This window comes from Chamaea fasciata, unplaced genomic scaffold, assembly GCF_029207755.1.
Source record: "Chamaea fasciata isolate MVZ Bird 193981 ecotype frontalis unplaced genomic scaffold, bChaFas1.0.hap1 SCAF_8, whole genome shotgun sequence".
NCBI classification, from domain to species: domain Eukaryota; kingdom Metazoa; phylum Chordata; class Aves; order Passeriformes; family Sylviidae; genus Chamaea; species Chamaea fasciata.
This window is the reverse complement of record NW_027094093.1, coordinates 19,331,886-19,347,857: the sequence shown is the minus strand read 5'-3', so window position 1 is coordinate 19,347,857 and position 15,972 is coordinate 19,331,886. Positions and strand designations below refer to the sequence as shown.

Sequence of the window (15,972 nt, the reverse complement as noted above, 5' to 3'; positions counted from 1 at the left end):
GAGAATGATGTAGACTAAAAATAACTTACTTTTCTCCTTTTACTGGGGGTCATTACATTGCAAGAAATTATTTGCTTCTTTAGACAAACTGCACAGAGATGGATATCGCTAACATTTATTTTTCACCTTCAAATTAAACAGAGGAAGAGATACCAGAAAAATACCCAAAGATCAAAATATATCACTTCAATTTTTCCAGATGAATCTTGTAAAAACCCTTGCTTCTCTCAAATATCTAAATATAGATAGTATTCTTTTCTCCGTGTATAAAGATCTCAGATGTTTACAGTCCATTTACAATTAAATACATGATCTGTCTGCTCAGCCAGGCTAAACCTGGGTACTTTCACTAAAATTGCGCTGGGTTTGTTTTGACAAAATAATTAATCAGTAGCTGGAAAATTGTGTTTGCCAATAGCTCACATACACTCTTGAGAGGCAGGAATACAAACTTGTTCTCAATGCCCTATGAGTCTTCATTTAGCTCTTTGTATATCAGTCAGTGTATATTGGTAAAGGACAACAACAAAATCTGGATTGAATTTGGGACACCAAGGAAGGGTGCTGAACAAGGGCTAGACAGAAATAATTGCCCACATCCTCTAAATTCTTCTGAACGGTCAAAAGCAAAACATACCCCAAACTCCTATTTCTCTTTTGTACTTTCCATACTTGCATTATGTGAACATGCCAGTTACCTCATAAATAATGCCTGTAAGACTGTTAGAGGGAACCAGCCAAACATGGATCAATAAATTGCTGGTAAGGGAAAAAACAGTGCCCCAAAACTTAGCTGACCCAGCAATATAGTTGAGTGCTTGTGCCTCATGTATTTGCAGAGCATCAGATTCACTGTGTTTGATCACATACAGTAGTACAAGGGTTCACTGGAAAAAGTTGGCAGAACATTGACTGAGGGGAAGAGAAAACTGGCATAGAAAGGAGGTCTGCTTGAGGTGGAGGAAAATTAGCTCTTCTAACTGCTCCCATGTGTGATCAAGGAAGTACAGATGATAGTGTTACTTAATTCCCAAAGCTGTTTCAGGAGCAAAGCTAGCAGATCTGTCTGCAGGGGAGGTCCTCACCACTGAGAGTGGTTTTTTTGATGATTGGCAAGTGAAACTCACGCCTTGGATAGATTCCTGTAGTGAAGAGTTTGCTAAAGCAGAGAAAGGATGAGCTGTAAAAGTAAGCAAGTATCTAGTTATTTCTGCTCAGTATGTTCAGTGTTATAGAAGCATGTCTGGTTGTTGAGTACAGCCCATCTAATATGTATTTCATCTTTGTAAAGCAAAGGTGTTGGGCTCTGGTTTTTTACTTATCATATGTTCTAATCACTGTCCACCAGAAGAGTAGAAATATAGGTGGTGTGGGTGTGTTGGCTCATTGCTTTATTTGCATAGGCTGCATGTTTGTCTCCTCATTGCTTCCACAGTCTCATTGTTACCCCTCTGCATGTCCAAGGTTATCTGGGTTTCACTCTGTCTGAAAGATCAACAATTGCTCATAATTCAAAAGTTGCTAAAAGAGCGTACAAGTGTCAGAAGAGACTGATGTGAAATCACGGGGATGGGAGTGCTACAGAAAAGAGTTTAGATTTTGCAAAGGAAATTAGGTAGAACATCGTATTATTTGGTCCCAAGCTGTGTGCCTCTGCTCATCAGTCCAACTCCCTGCTCTTCAGTAGGGTTAACATATGACATAGAGCAAGGTATGCGATGCCCTGTGTTGCTGCCCTGGTTTGGAAAGACTGGTGTCTGCTGAGGAAGGCAGGAGCCTCCCTTGGAAGGGAGAATGTAAGCCCCCTCTCAACCCCCTCTCTCCAAATTATTATAATTTTGAAATTAAGGGGCTTTCAGGCAAAAATGTGGGACTAGGAATAACAGTTCTTTACAAGGAAAATCAAAATAAAAATATAGTAATACAAAAAACCAACCAGACAAACAAACAAGAAAACACAGACAAAGTCAGAATATGACCTAACATCCTGTTGGTCAGGCTGTTGGGAGCAGTCCAGTCAAGTCCTCCTGGAGTGGCAGATGTGATTCTGTTGAAACAATGATCCTGTAGAAGGGTGTAGTTTTCCTCTGAAGGTGCAGTGTTGGTGAGATGAGTCCAGTCTTCCTCTGGGAATCCAGTGCAAACAGGCTGCCCTGGTGCTCTGAATCTCAGATTTTTATCCAGGTAGAAATGCTTGGCTCCTCCCCTTGGGTGGAGCATCTCCCAATGGGATGATGTAATTTTATCAGTCATGCAGTGAGATTCAATGGCCCATTAACAGAAGACATCCCCCTGCAGGAAGGATGGGTCATGGAAGAGATAAACACTGTCCCACCTGGTTTTAACAGATGGTAATAGAATACATACTTTTGGTTACACCTTGCATTGCAACATAAGACAGTTGCCTTTGATAAAAAAGCAATAGTAAGTACATCTTTGTAGAGGAGTTGTGAAGATAAATGCTTTAAAGATGATGTGTTCAAAATGACTAAAGCTCCTCCCAGTACACTCACTGTAATTTGACCACCTTTTTACTCAGGACTGTCACAAGATTTTGCTTGTTGATCCAATTTCTGTTTCCATCCAGCTCAGCAGCCGCACTCCTGCTAATAAGAAAAATATCCTGAATATTCCTCTCACATCTGGCTGGTATATCTGTACATACCCTGTCACTGGTAAACTTGGCAAGTGACCAAGTTTACTTGTGGAGTAAAGTACAAAAAGAAGTTTACAAAAAGAAGAAAGGGAAACTGTGTAGTTGGTGTTCTGGCTGGTGGCAGGAGAGAACAGGGAAGTGGAGGCGAAGTTTCCACGCCTTATCTAGGTTGAATGTATGTATGAGTTGAGTGTCAGAGGTGGCTGTATATGGCTGCATAGAGTGAAATGTTAAAGAACACCCCACAGAGATGAAAACAGCTTCAATCAATTGCTCAGGCTGAGCTGCTCCATTCATCTTGGTTTTCTCATAATCAGTGTCGCCAGCATTAACATGTGTAATTCCATGCTCATTCTTAGCTTCTCTAGTCAGTCTCATCACTGATGTGCTGTCTGCTTGGAGGTTACCTTTTCTCCCTACCTGGATGGTTAGGCTTTTGCTTCTGATTCCTCGCAAAATGCTGGCTTACATTCAGATATCTGACCAGTAGTGTTAATTCAGTCTGTGTAGCTCTGTTTCTTTTTCCTGCATTCCTCCTCTTGTTTTCCAGTTGTTGATGCTTTACTTTGGAGCACTGCAAATAGTGTCTAAATTATAGTGGAGAAGCATATACCAAAAGAAAGAACAAAGCTGACTAGATTGTGCTATTTCTAAGTATTTATAAGAAAATACTGGTCAGCTGGGGCTTGTCTGACTGGTAGAGCAGCAGTAGATAGAGGAAATGATTTGTTTTATAGGCAGCGTGATCAAAATCCCTGTGAAGGCTGTAACACAGAGAGCAGCAGTTGAACTGATGACCAGTGAGGCATGTGGTATCTAAATTAACAGCATAGGATCTCCCAGGAGGAGGAGGTCACAAGGGTATCAGGAAGGCTCAAGCAGAAAGTTCATTTTGTCTCTTCCCATATTAAATTCCTGAGATGAATGCTATAATGATTTGGAAAACTAGTTAAAACTGGAGATGTAACACCTTCTCTTGAGTCTTTGCAGTCGAGTTTAATGGATAAAGCTATGCACATTGCTAGAACTACCTCTCGCCTCACTGTGTACATTTCTAAAACTTGATTTAGAGGGATTTTGATTACTATGTTCTCTTGTAAACAGTCTTACTTCTAGAATGCAAATTACCTTACCCTTAATGAGAACAGGCAGCAGAAATTCATAAATCAACTGATAACTGTATCTCATTAAAGAGAATCATTGGCACTATAGAGCAGCTTCTTTCTGAATCACTCCATGTGCCAAGCACACTTAGCATGTGTAGCAATGGAAGTAGAAAAAAGTAGTAAATCATGAGCCCAATTCAGTTTTTCTGGGCATCTACTCCACTGCCTTCTGTAAGAATCTTGACAGAATATTGTTTTTCAGCCCCCTACTCTCGTGCATTGATAAGAATGACAGCATTTTATAAAGTTAGTCTGATTACAAATGAAATTGCATGACTTGGAATTTGGATTTTTCTCCAAGCTTCTTTTTAAGACAAAAAAATTGGAAAATAGTTCTTTGTGGTTTACTGTGACCTCCTAAGAAGCAGTCAGTGGTTTTCAGTCACAGATTTCTGTATCATTTGGGCATCAGAGTGCCAGCACTGCAGCATCATAGTCTCATTCTTATTTCCAGGCATAAAAATTAGGTAATTTAGACTAATACATTTCAACTTTGTTGCAGTGTCTGTGCTTTGCCATGTACTCTTCTCTCTTTCATATGTAATATGTAATTCTCTCAGCTCAATGCCAGTAGAATATGCGAGCTTTCTTCATGTAGTAGGAAAATAGGTGTGTAAGATTCACTGAGGGAGAAAAGCCAAAAAATGTAACCATTTGAAGGTCTCTTTTTTCTCCCTCTGTCTCAGAGGTTGCAGTCGTGTGGGGAAAATGATACTGTGCGTTAGACTGGTTCACGAGTCATGGCCATGCTGAGACACTCATCTTTGAGGAGAATATCCTTTCTCCTCTCTTGTCATGGGTTCTCAAACAGCTGGTCAAGCTGTTTGTCCCTGTACAATAGGAGCTGATTGAAGACTGAAGTGAAATGTGATTTATTCCCAGATTAGGGTTGTTTGCTTTGATTGGCATGGCCGGCCAGCCAGCAGAAGGTGCGTGCCTCAGCCAGTACTCCTGAGGTTTCAGCTGAGCTGGGGTAAGTTGTTTAAGTAGTTTGGTGAGGAGCAGCCTCATAGTCTATGTGCAGAACTGAGGCAAAGAGCGCCTCTTTTCAAGCCTGGAGCAGTTGTATGTATGGCAAGCATCATTCCACTTGTAAAGAAGGGGAAGGAAACTGATTCTAATGTGTAAGAGTGTGGTTAGAATGACTTCACCTTTTTATAGTTCTGTTAAGATGGAAACCATAACAAAAATATTGTATATTTGAAATAAATTTGAAATAATTTTATTGATGATGTTTTAATTTTCAGAATTGGAGGGAGGGATATTTATATTTGGGTAGTTCATGTAATTTATGCATTTAGCTATTTATGTATTATTCTGCACCATTTAAGACATCAATTTATGAAATGATGACACTGTTTTACACCACAACGACATGGACTCTGTGATTCAGAAGGCTGAAAATAGCTCCTTTAGTTTTGGGATGTGTCTCCCTTTTATACTGTATTACACAGACCAATTTGATTGGTGAAACAAAGGCAAACCGCTTCAATCACATTGGTCAGACCAGAGGGACATCACAAAGAAGTCCCTCCTAGGAAAAGGAATGAGTAACATAGTCCAGTTACAAAAACAATTCTCCTGTTTACAGAAAATTCCCTGGGAAAAGAATTTCAGAAAACCAAAACACCTCAGGCATGAAACCAGGGCTACATCATGACACAGAAACATACTGTACACTGCTTTCCTGAAAGGACTTTTCTGCCAGTCTGTGAGAGCAGTGTTCAGCTAGAGAGAGATAAGTCCTTTCAGAATTGTAATTGAAGTTTTCCCCGATCTTTCATGGGTTCGTGAGCCTCTGGTGGCAGTCAAGAAGACTGGCATTAAAAAAAACCAAACACCTCAGTTTAGAAGTCTAAACCTTTTCTAGGTTCTGTTCAAATGCCCCTGTTAGGGGCATTCACCTATGTCATAGTTTATAGGCTGCCTTTCACTAATATGTATGTATCACTAATTATGTATGTATGAATGTATGTATGGAAAACCCTACCTTGAAAGCATTATATGGAGAGGATCTTCAGATTCTCTCCCATAGTGTGAAGACAGTGTCTCTTACCTGAGACACCTTTAATGCCAGTCAGGTACCGTATCTGTGTCCCTGTTTTGACCCTCACAATCCAACTACTGGGCTTTTTCTTCACAACTCAGTTTTTCCCCCCAGCTAAATTGGAGTTGTTGAAGAGTTTGTATAGAGCACTTGCTTTTTCTTATAAAGATTATGGATATTTTTATACGTTCTTGTTCAGCAGTCCTTGGAGAATGAGTTATTTCAAAAGTGATTCTTAAAATATTGGAAGATACTGCCATTAGAAAATACTTACTGTTTTCTCTACCAAAATGTTCTAAAATTACAGCACGAGTTCATTAAATAACAGGTGTATTTTTACAGTGTTGGATTAATCCGCTCAGCCAAATCAATAGCAATGTGGCAGCCATATGATCATCCAGTATTTATGTGTAGATTAAACAATGATCTTTCTAGATAAATGTTGTGCTGTTCCCAGTTCTAACACAGTATAGACACAGCTGTTTAATTTGTCGATAAATATACTAAGTAACTAAAATGACTTATCATGAGAATTTTTTAGATAATATACTCTCTAATTTTAATTAAGAGGAAGCAAATAACAATTTAATTACCTTTTCATTCTATACTAATTACAATTTTAAAAAAAAAGAATAGCTATATGTATCTGTAATCATAAAATTAAAAGTTCCCATCCAGTCTTCCCCAAAAAATGCATTCCATCAAAAATACACTGGCTTTTTTTACCTAATGTTTGCCCAAATGAGAGAACAAGCAGGATGCACACAGCAGATCCTTTTCAGCTGCTCACCAGAGTCTTGGCTTGCTTTCCATTTTGTAGAAGTCCGTTTCTACCTGTTAGTGTTGTGACAAAATTGCAGCCATGTATGCCAGAGGCAGAAAGCATTTCCAGAGAATTTGAAACGATCGTCTTGAACTAAAAGCGTCCCAGGCATTGCAAGTAGAGCCGAGAGTAACACTTTCAATACTGTTACAATTGAGAGTCTGATTCTTTTTAAAATATGGAAGCAAGGGCAGTAAGTATATCCAAAAACGTTCACCAGTGTTCCCCAAGACAGGAGGAAGAGTCACTGAGGACCAGCCAAGGATGGAGCAGAAGATGAATGCATGAAGATATTTAAAACTTTGACAACAGATTTGTGAGGCATAAAACTTTGTGAGGTATAAAACTTGTTCTACTTCTCATAAAGGGCAGCTCAGCTTTTAGAAGTTTGGGAAATCCTCTATTAATCTTTGTCAAATCCACACCTGCACTGGGAAACGTTGAGGCAAGCCTTTAAATCCTAAATATGCCTTAACATGTGTCGATTTTGTCTAGGACTTTGTCTTTTTCCCTAAAGCACAGAAAAAATCAGGAGATACCACAGCAGTTTTTAGTGTTTCTTTTATTTTCATCTACTGATGTTCAAATTACACTGTGTGAACTGGTGATTCCTCCTCTGATGCCAGTCATGTTGTCTACTGTAAAAATGTGAATATGCTGAAGTAAATAAAAGTAGTATTAATGGCATATAACTCAGAACTGTTGGCAGTGTATTCACACATGCTGGAAGCTGTATACCTAGGGTAATTTACCTTCTGATGAAACTTCTTGCTGTTGTGGAGGGGTGGTTTCTGTTAGTACATCTTCAAACCAGAAAGAATGAGGGGTGGTGTAAAGACACTGCGTTCTGGAGCAAGCTTATTAAAGCTTTTTCAGGTTTAAATTTTGCCACCTCTTATGGACAACTTGTCTAGGAGGCTTGGCTGAATGTTAATGCAGCTCTTCAGTTTAAAATGATCCTGTTTCTGATTCTTTGTCACAATTGCTAAAGAACAGTCTTTCATGGAAATCAACCCAGGAACCCCAAGTTGTGGACAGGCAGGTGGCCAGAGCCCATCCAGGCTTCCAAGGCTGTTCATGGCTGTGCTGGAAGAGCTGAGCAACTGTGGTGATCACAGGAAGGACTGGGGGTGGAGATCGTCATGGCAGATGACTGCAAATATCTTTGGAGGCACTGTGAATGTCATGAGAGGAGCTGGCTGTGGCAGTGTGAGCCGTCACTGGGACAGGTTTTGCAGTGGGCTCCAGGATGAGGTACCTGAAGGTACCTGGGGCTCTGAAGTCAGCCCCAGAAACCACGGAAAGTAGCACTGGCATGCAAGCGGCTGTTACTCCCAAGTATGCCACCTGCATTCAAACCGAGGTCCACAGAGTGCTATTGCCACTCTGGGATACCTGAATCTAAAAAATTCTGGTTTTTCAGACACTTCCCTAAGAAATGGTGATGGTGACTCGTGATTTACATCTACTGTGTTTAAATCGACAGTAGCCATCCAGCCCAGAGCAGCCTGAGCCCCTCTGTCGGCGGAGGCGGTAGGGTCCCATGGGGGCGGCGGGGCTGTGGGAGCAGTGCCCCTTGCCCCCCAGCTCCATGGAGAGAGCAGCTCAGGCTCCCGCTCTTTGCATCCGGGCCGCCGTGCTGCCGGCGGCGCTGCCGCTGCCTCCCCGGTGGGCCCAAGCGCCGCTCCGGCCCCTGCAGCCCCGCCGGTCGGGACCGGCCCCTTGGTGTGCGGGCCAAAGCTCCACGCGGGGCTGTGCTTTTCAGCGCCGCTCTCCGAGCGGCCTCTGGGCCCGGCCGCGCCGCCCAGAGCCACCCCCGCCCCCCGCCGGCGCCGCGCCGCCTCCCGCGCTGCGACTCATCTCTCGTGTCCCTTCGCTTTACACTAGGACGGAGCGGCGGCCCATTTCTCATGGAAATAGTGCTTTGTGTAACCGAATTGACACTTGGCCTTGATACCTGTATCTCCTGATAACTGAAACAAATTTCTAAAATAAATATTGTACTTTGATCTTCCAGCCCTGCATTTTTAATGACAGCTCTGAACATCACTTCATTAAGAATACATTTCAGGAGACTGAAATGCTCCGAGTTTGAACGCTAATTATTTGTACAGAAAATTGTGACTGCAACGCTTCATTTTTCAGCCCATTGGTTTCTTCCAGAAGTGAGAATTTATTCTCGATTTTTAGGTAATGTGCTTTCTTGGATGCAGATTTATGGCATTTGTAGTGTGGCAGCTGTAGAAAAAGCTTACCCAGTTTTCCACTAACTCTTTTGTAACTTGACAAATCTTTTCGGTTCGTCGAGGTATCTGGGGAAATACCGTACTTAGGGAAGGGAGGGAACCTCGGGGTGCTCAGTGTCTCCTGATGGACCTATCCCCTCTCATTTCGTTTAGAAACGTATTTCTGAGTATTCTTCTGGCAATTACTAGGTTAAACGATTTCTTAAAAATCGAGGTAGGGGTTAAATTGGGCATCTCGCAGATCTCTGGGTTTGTCATAGGTTTGGGGATACAGAGGTTTAGGGACAACGCAAGTTTTCGCGCCGCCGTTTCGCTTGTCTGGCGAGTTATTGCTCCTGCAGGGAGCAGAGGTGCGGGTCGGGCTCCCCACGTGGGGTTCCCCCTCGGCCCCGGCTGCCCTGGCTGCAGCTTAGACTCGAGGGGACAACGAGTGCGCTCCTGCCCCGATGCGGCTCTAGTGGCGCGGCTGGAGCCTGGCAGTGAGCGGGGGGCACCCGACGGCTGCGGGCGGGGTGTGCGGGGCAGTCGATGCCTGGGTGCCTGGGCTCGCTGTGGTGCCCCGTTCGGCGACATGTCCCCTGTAGACGCGGCGCAGCCCTCGGCGGATCGCGCATCGGCGGTGCTGGGAGGTGTTCGTGTGTGGTGGATAGAGGTGCCGAACCCCGTCAGCCCCGCATCCTTGCAGGCGGATGGGGAGCCCTAAAGCCCACAGCCTCACACCCTGGCGCGGGCTGCTGCCGGGCCGCGGGGTCCTGCAGCAGTGGCGAACTCGATTCATCAGATGCGCCACCCTTGTCTTCCTGTTGCCAACCTGGTGAAGCGGTTACCTGGCACATGGGAAGAGCTTGATGTGGCTGCTGCGTGGTGTTACACGGGGTCGAGCTTTTATTTCTCCCCAGGACTCAATATGGAGCCGTGGGAGAGGACTTGGCACTTTAATCCCTTCAAAGAAACCGGTCTAATTCAAGCCCTGCAACTCTTGAAAGTCTTTGAGCGGACAGTGATTGTTTCCACAGGAAAGGCAGATAAAGATCTCTGTGTGCTGGCGTTTAAAGAGACTTCAGTGGCGGTGCGAATACAATTGAACCCAGCGACTGCGGGGAGGATCGAGTTACCTGTGCAAACAGCTCCGGAGGACCAGAGCCAGCCGGCATCTGCCCGAAAGGGCACCCCCACCTCCTCAAGACGGAGATGAACGTCCCGGTTTGGTACCTGGCCAAAGAGGCCGGCGTTTGCGATGGCCTCGGAGCAGATGGGGGAGCGGGGAGGAGAGGAGCGAGTTCCCAGGGCCCCCGACGGAGCGCGGAGCCGAGCGGGCCCGCGGAGAGGCGCGGAGCCCCGCCTGCCTCTTGCTGGGCGGCACATGCGAGGGGTCCCGCCAGCTCTGCAGCCCACCGAGCTCAGCAGCCGACGGTGGCGTCAAGCTGTGACCCAGATGTGCCTGGTGCTGGTTAGAGGGTCAATAGCCTCACACATGGTCGAACGCAAGGCAGGTTAGATCCTTCGCACACACGTGCGGATAGACATGTATAGACAGAGGCCGAAAGGTGCGAGGTGAAGTAACAAAGCGCTCGGAGCCGACTTTGGCTTTGGGGCAGGAGGTGAGAGAGCGGGGGAGGTAGAGACCCGGTAGCAGCGTTCGTGCCCCCGAGGAGCCGCCCCGGTCTGCACTCCCCGCCGCCGCAAGACAGGCCATCTCGGCAGGCCCGCCAAGAGAGACTGCGGTGTTCATTTAGAGAAATTATGTCTTTTACAGCCGGCTCCCGCTAGGGAACAGGAAACTTTTCCATTCTGTTTCCCGGCTGCCCGGTTTGTCGGTGTGTCTGTCTGAGAGAGCGCTTGCTGCTGGTGGCAGCCCGCCGCTCCTCCCCGGGCCCGGCTGGGCGCCCGGCCTGGCCCCGCGCCAGGCGGAGGCTCCCGGCAATAAGGGGGCAATGCCGGCTGAGCGAAGTGAAACCAATCCAGCTACCAGAGGGGAAAATGCGCGGTTATTTGCCGAGTCATATCGAGGGCATACCCCTCAGCCTCGGGGGAAGGGCGGGCGGAGGGAGGGAGCGGGGAGGAACCACCGACAATTACTCCAGGGAAGTTTTACGGCTGGGGTCGACCAGCCTCGATCAGGTGAACTCGCTGTGCTACGTTACTTTCATTAAACACTATCAGAGGAATCCGGAGGCAGATTCCTCGAGTGATAACAAAGACGCGTTGTCACTTTAGGGCTCTGCCACAAATTTAATTAAAAAAAAAAAAAAAAAAAAAAAAAAAAAAAAAAAAGAGGGGGGGATCCAGTGTCTTGCACATCCAACGCGAGGGTCTCTAGGCGGCAAGGGGTCCTTTGATCAAGAAAATCCAATTATTTGTGTATATACATTTCCCACATAGTGATTACTTCATTAATTGTCCCGCCTTTATCTCCTCCCTTCCCATCCCCCCTAATAATCAGTTCTTTTATCCAGACCAACAAACACACCATAGGAGCTTTGTGGATTCAAAGGATTTGCTTTCGCTTCTGAAAGAGCCGCTATTCTTTGATGATTGGGTAGCGGCAAACTTCAAAGCCATAAATCTTCCCTCTGACTGGTTGGCGGCCCGGCAAAGTCCTTATCAAATTCTTGGAGGTGATCCTGGCGCAGTCAGACAGTCCGCGGAGATCGCGCAGCGCGGGGGGGGTGGGACGCGCACGGAGGCGAAGAGATCAGAAGGAAAGGGAGAGAGAGGGGGAGAAAGAAGGAAACTGGGCAGCTTCTCGTCTTCCCCTCGCCGTCCTCATGCCTCAGCAGTGCCCCGGCGCCTTCCCTTCGCCCCGGGCGCAGTAGCCATGGCCGCGGTGGCTGTCCTCCGGAACGACTCCCTCCAGGCTTTCCTCCAGGTCAGTACCCGCACCTTGGTGTCGCTCGAACTGCGCCGAGTCCCGTGGTTGTGACCCGCATTGCGCGGGGGCAGCCGGCGTCCGCCGCCTCCCTCCGGGGCTTTTACCCGGCGGGGGGCCCGGAGAGGTAGGTGGGGACCCCCGCGGTGGTAGGAGGTCGGGCTCAGGCTTCTCGGGCTGGTAACTCCCCTCTCCAGCCGGCAGCCCGTCACTAACTCCGGGCAATGCTCCGTGGCAAGGGGTGTGGGGGGCGCGGGGGCTGCCTCCCTGCCCACAGCGGCTGCTTCCCCGGCCCAGGAGCGGCGGCGGGGCCGCTGGCACTGGGCGCAGGCGGGACCCATCTCTGGGCGGGGCGGGGGTGTCGGGCCCGTCCTGCCCTCTGGGTGCGCGTTGTTTTCGGGAAGTTTACCGGCCGTGCGGGCAGCGGCGGGGCGGCCCCAGCCGCGCACGGGCAGCGGCGCGGGAAGTTTCTGGCAGGCCGGTGTTGGCGGGCGGCGAGTAACGCGCTCTCTTCCCTCCTTCCCTTCTCCCCTCCCTCCCGTTCCTGCGCAGGACCGCACCCCCAGCGCCTCCCCAGACTTGGCCAAGCACTCGCCCCTGGCTCTTCTGGCCGCTACTTGTAGCCGGATCGGGCAGCCGGGCGCAGCGCCCTCGGATTTCCTGCCTGTCTCCTACGACCCGACGCTGGGATCCCCCTCTAGGATCTTCCACCCGTGGAGCGGCGAGATGCCAGCGCACTCCCCGGGAGGGCTGCCGCCGCCGCATCCCAGCTTGGGGTTGACCCCTCAGAAGAACCACCTGCAGCCCTCCTTCGGGGGTTCTCACGAACTGCCCCTCACCCCCCCGGCGGACCCCTCCTATCCCTACGAGTTCTCCCCCGTCAAGATGCTGCCCTCCTCCATGGCTGCCCTGCCGTCCAGCTGCCCGCCCGCCTACGTCCCCTACGCCGCCCAGGCTGCCCTGCCGCCCGGGTACTCCAACCTGCTTCCGCCCGCCCAGCCCTGCCGGCAGCTGTCGCCCAACCCGCCGCCCGAGGACATCCCCTGGTGGAGCATCCAGCAGGCCAGCGCCCCGGGGGGCTGCGGCCACCGCTTCCCCGCGGCGGCGGCGCTGCCGCGGAGCCTGGTGCTGGGGCACTCGGACTTCGCTCAGTACCAGACGCAGATCGCCGCCCTGCTGCAGACCAAGTCTCCCCTGGCGGCCACGGCCAGGAGGTGCCGCCGCTGCCGCTGCCCCAACTGCCAGTCGGCCGCGGGCAGCGCCCCTGAGGCGGAGCCGGGCAAGAAGAAGCAGCACATCTGCCACATCCCCGGCTGCGGCAAGGTGTACGGCAAGACCTCGCACCTGAAGGCGCACCTGCGCTGGCACACGGGCGAGCGACCCTTCGTCTGCAACTGGCTCTTCTGCGGGAAGAGCTTCACCCGCTCCGACGAGCTGCAGCGGCACCTGCGGACTCACACGGGCGAGAAGCGCTTCGTCTGCCCCGAGTGCGGGAAGCGCTTCATGCGCAGCGATCACCTGGCCAAGCACGTCAAGACCCACCAGAACAAGAAGCTGAAGGCGGCGGCGGACGGAGTCAAGCGAGAGGACAGCCGCGATCTGTGACCGCCGGGACTGCCGGCGGCTGCTGCCTCTGCGGGCCGAGCCGAGTCGGGACCCGGGCTGGGGGCATTTCGCCGCCGGGGACAGGGCAGTGGCGGCGGGGAGAGGGCGGCCGGCTCTCGGACTCCCGCCGGGCACGGCGAGCGGGACCCCGGTTGGGGGCGGCCTCCGCGGACCCTCAGGCCCGGGACTGGACGCTCACAGGGCCCCGGGGCAGGCGCCCGGCCCGGCCTGGAGCGCGGCTGGTGGGGAGGGCCCGGGCGCTGGGGCAAGAGCGGGGCCGGCCCGGTCCGGCCTCGGGGATTGAGGCTTACGGACACCCGGGGGTGAGGTGGCAGCGTCGGTGTGGCCATGCTGAGGCTCGGCCCTCGGTGCTTTCAGGGTAACGGACTGAAGTTTTGTGTACAGGTTATTTAATAGTTACGTTTGAATACACGTGTTTCCCTCCGTCTTTGACCCCGCGCGGGGTCCAGCATGAGATGTTTCTGTAAAGCGACCCGCGACCGCAGCGTGAAATAAACACGTTCACACCGGGGTCAGCAGGGACGGTCCCGCCGCGTCGGTCTCGTTTGATCGTTGCCGGGTGCCCCGCGCGGCCGCCGCCTTCCCGCCATTTCCCGCCGAGGCGGCGGCAGGCCCCGGGCCGCTCCATCGCGGCGGCCGAGCGGAGCTCAGCGCACGGGGACCTGAGAGCTGCTCATGGTGAGCGCCTTTGAAATCCCGGGAGCTGCTTCCGACGGGTGTGCCTCTTGGCTTTCGTTGGTGGGTTGCGTTTGGGTTTTTAAAACTATCTTCAATATTTTGTTTCCCACTCATGAAGCTGAGATTAAAAAAAAAAAAAAGAAAAAGAAAAAAAAAAAAGGAAAAAAAAAGAGAAATGCATGGTGCCAGTACTGGGAATGAACATACGGGTCAAGTTCTATAGACTGGGATATTTATTTGTGCAGAAGTGGGCAGCAGTCAGCATCAGTGATGCCCCTTCTCAGAGAGGTCCAGGCCACAGGACCAGCCCCAAACAGCCACTCCCAGCCTAAGCTGTCTGAGGCACAGGAGAGCCAAAACATGCTTCCCGAATGTTAACTTTCTGTAAAACTGCAGAAATTAGGAGCTGAGACATTTTACCAGTACAACAAAATGGCAGTCACTGTCCTGCAGAGGGGAAGATACTAAGCACAAAACAATGATTAGAAGTAAATGGTAAATAATGACAGTCTTTAGGGTTTCTTTTCTCTCACTGGGCATCACATAAGTATGACTTAAGGCATATTTCTTTTAAAATAATAACCTTTATTACCACAGCGAGTTCCCTTTTTTTAAATTGGAATCTATGTAGCCAAATGAACTGAGAAACTTGATCAGTAATTTGCTAAATTTTGCATTCTAACATTGAGAATATGTTATTTGCTCCTTATATTTTTACAACATCTGCTTTATTTTCTGGTTACCTAATGAGACAGTGAAAGAAAAGGTGCCTTCAAAACTTCACCAGGACTAATCTGGAACTGTTCAGCTTCAGGTGAGATCCTCTGGTGGCAGTTGTCAAGCAAGCTTGCGCACAACCATGTTGGTAGAGATACGCTTTGCCATGGACTTCTGAATCAAGAAAAAAACACAGCTCGAGAAATGTTTGTAATGACAGGACATGTAAAACTAATCTGTTTGTATGTATGTCAAATACTGCCAAGAATCTCTTCTCCTGAGGAATAATGAGATGAGACAATACCGTGAGAACCCTTATATCTGAAATAATGAGAAGTTAATGGACAGTTACCATGGTACAGATCCTTAAAAATATTTTAATATTTATTATTCTGAATTATTTTCCCACACCATATTCTTGTGGTCAACTTACTAAATTAATAATCAAGCAACTGCTTCTTTTCTACTGAAGAATCTTCTATAAATTGTCGTGTTATGGAAAACACTGAGAGGAATATGTTTAGCTTCACAAGTTAGCATTCTTTTGCCAAAGTTTTAGGTGTCAGAAGTGTGTGGTTGAGTGATATTAAGTAGAAGACATCTTTAGTGTTCCAGACTGAGTGACAGCAAGGCAGGAAATAAATGATGGACCTGATCCAGAAGTCCTTAGTAAAAAAGTCTTTGAGACAAAAGTGCATTCCGTTTACTACTGATGTAGGATTTAAAAATTTCATCAGGAATTACAAGGTTACTGCTTTTTAAAATGTTTCATGGCACACCCTGGCAATCTGGTTCCTTTCTTTGATACTAAGTTATATTACGGGTGTAGAGTCAGAGAATTTCAGATTGCTTTAAGAGAGTTTGTTTCACGAAGTAGTCTTTCAATTCTGTGTATGGGTCAAGAGTACTTAAAATGGAGAGTAGTGTAAAGTGCTTTTGTTGGAAGCAGTTCAGGAGAAACAACAGGATCCCAAAGTACAAAAGGTCTCTTACAGGACAGAATAATTCCCACATGGCCATTCCCTGCTGGATGCCCAGGTGAAGAGGAAGCATTGGCATGAGCTGCAGCGATGGTTTCTGGTGCAGGTTTAGCCTCACTGGTAGCCAGGGACCCGTTCTCTTGGATCAGACGGAAGCAGCAGAA

General features: G+C 48.6%; 1 protein-coding gene across 1 annotated transcript; it reads left to right on the top strand.

Annotated features, from left to right (window-relative positions):
• Positions 1–11,667: 11,667 nt before the first annotated feature.
• Positions 11,668–15,146, top strand: SP5 (Sp5 transcription factor). The gene is made up of 2 exons (XM_066189970.1): positions 11,668–11,807; positions 12,360–15,146. Exons 1-2 carry the CDS (start codon positions 11,757–11,759, stop codon positions 13,410–13,412), a joined length of 1,104 nt encoding a protein of 367 aa, XP_066046067.1. The 5' UTR covers positions 11,668–11,756; the 3' UTR covers positions 13,413–15,146.
• The last annotated feature ends 826 nt before the right edge of the window (positions 15,147–15,972 follow it).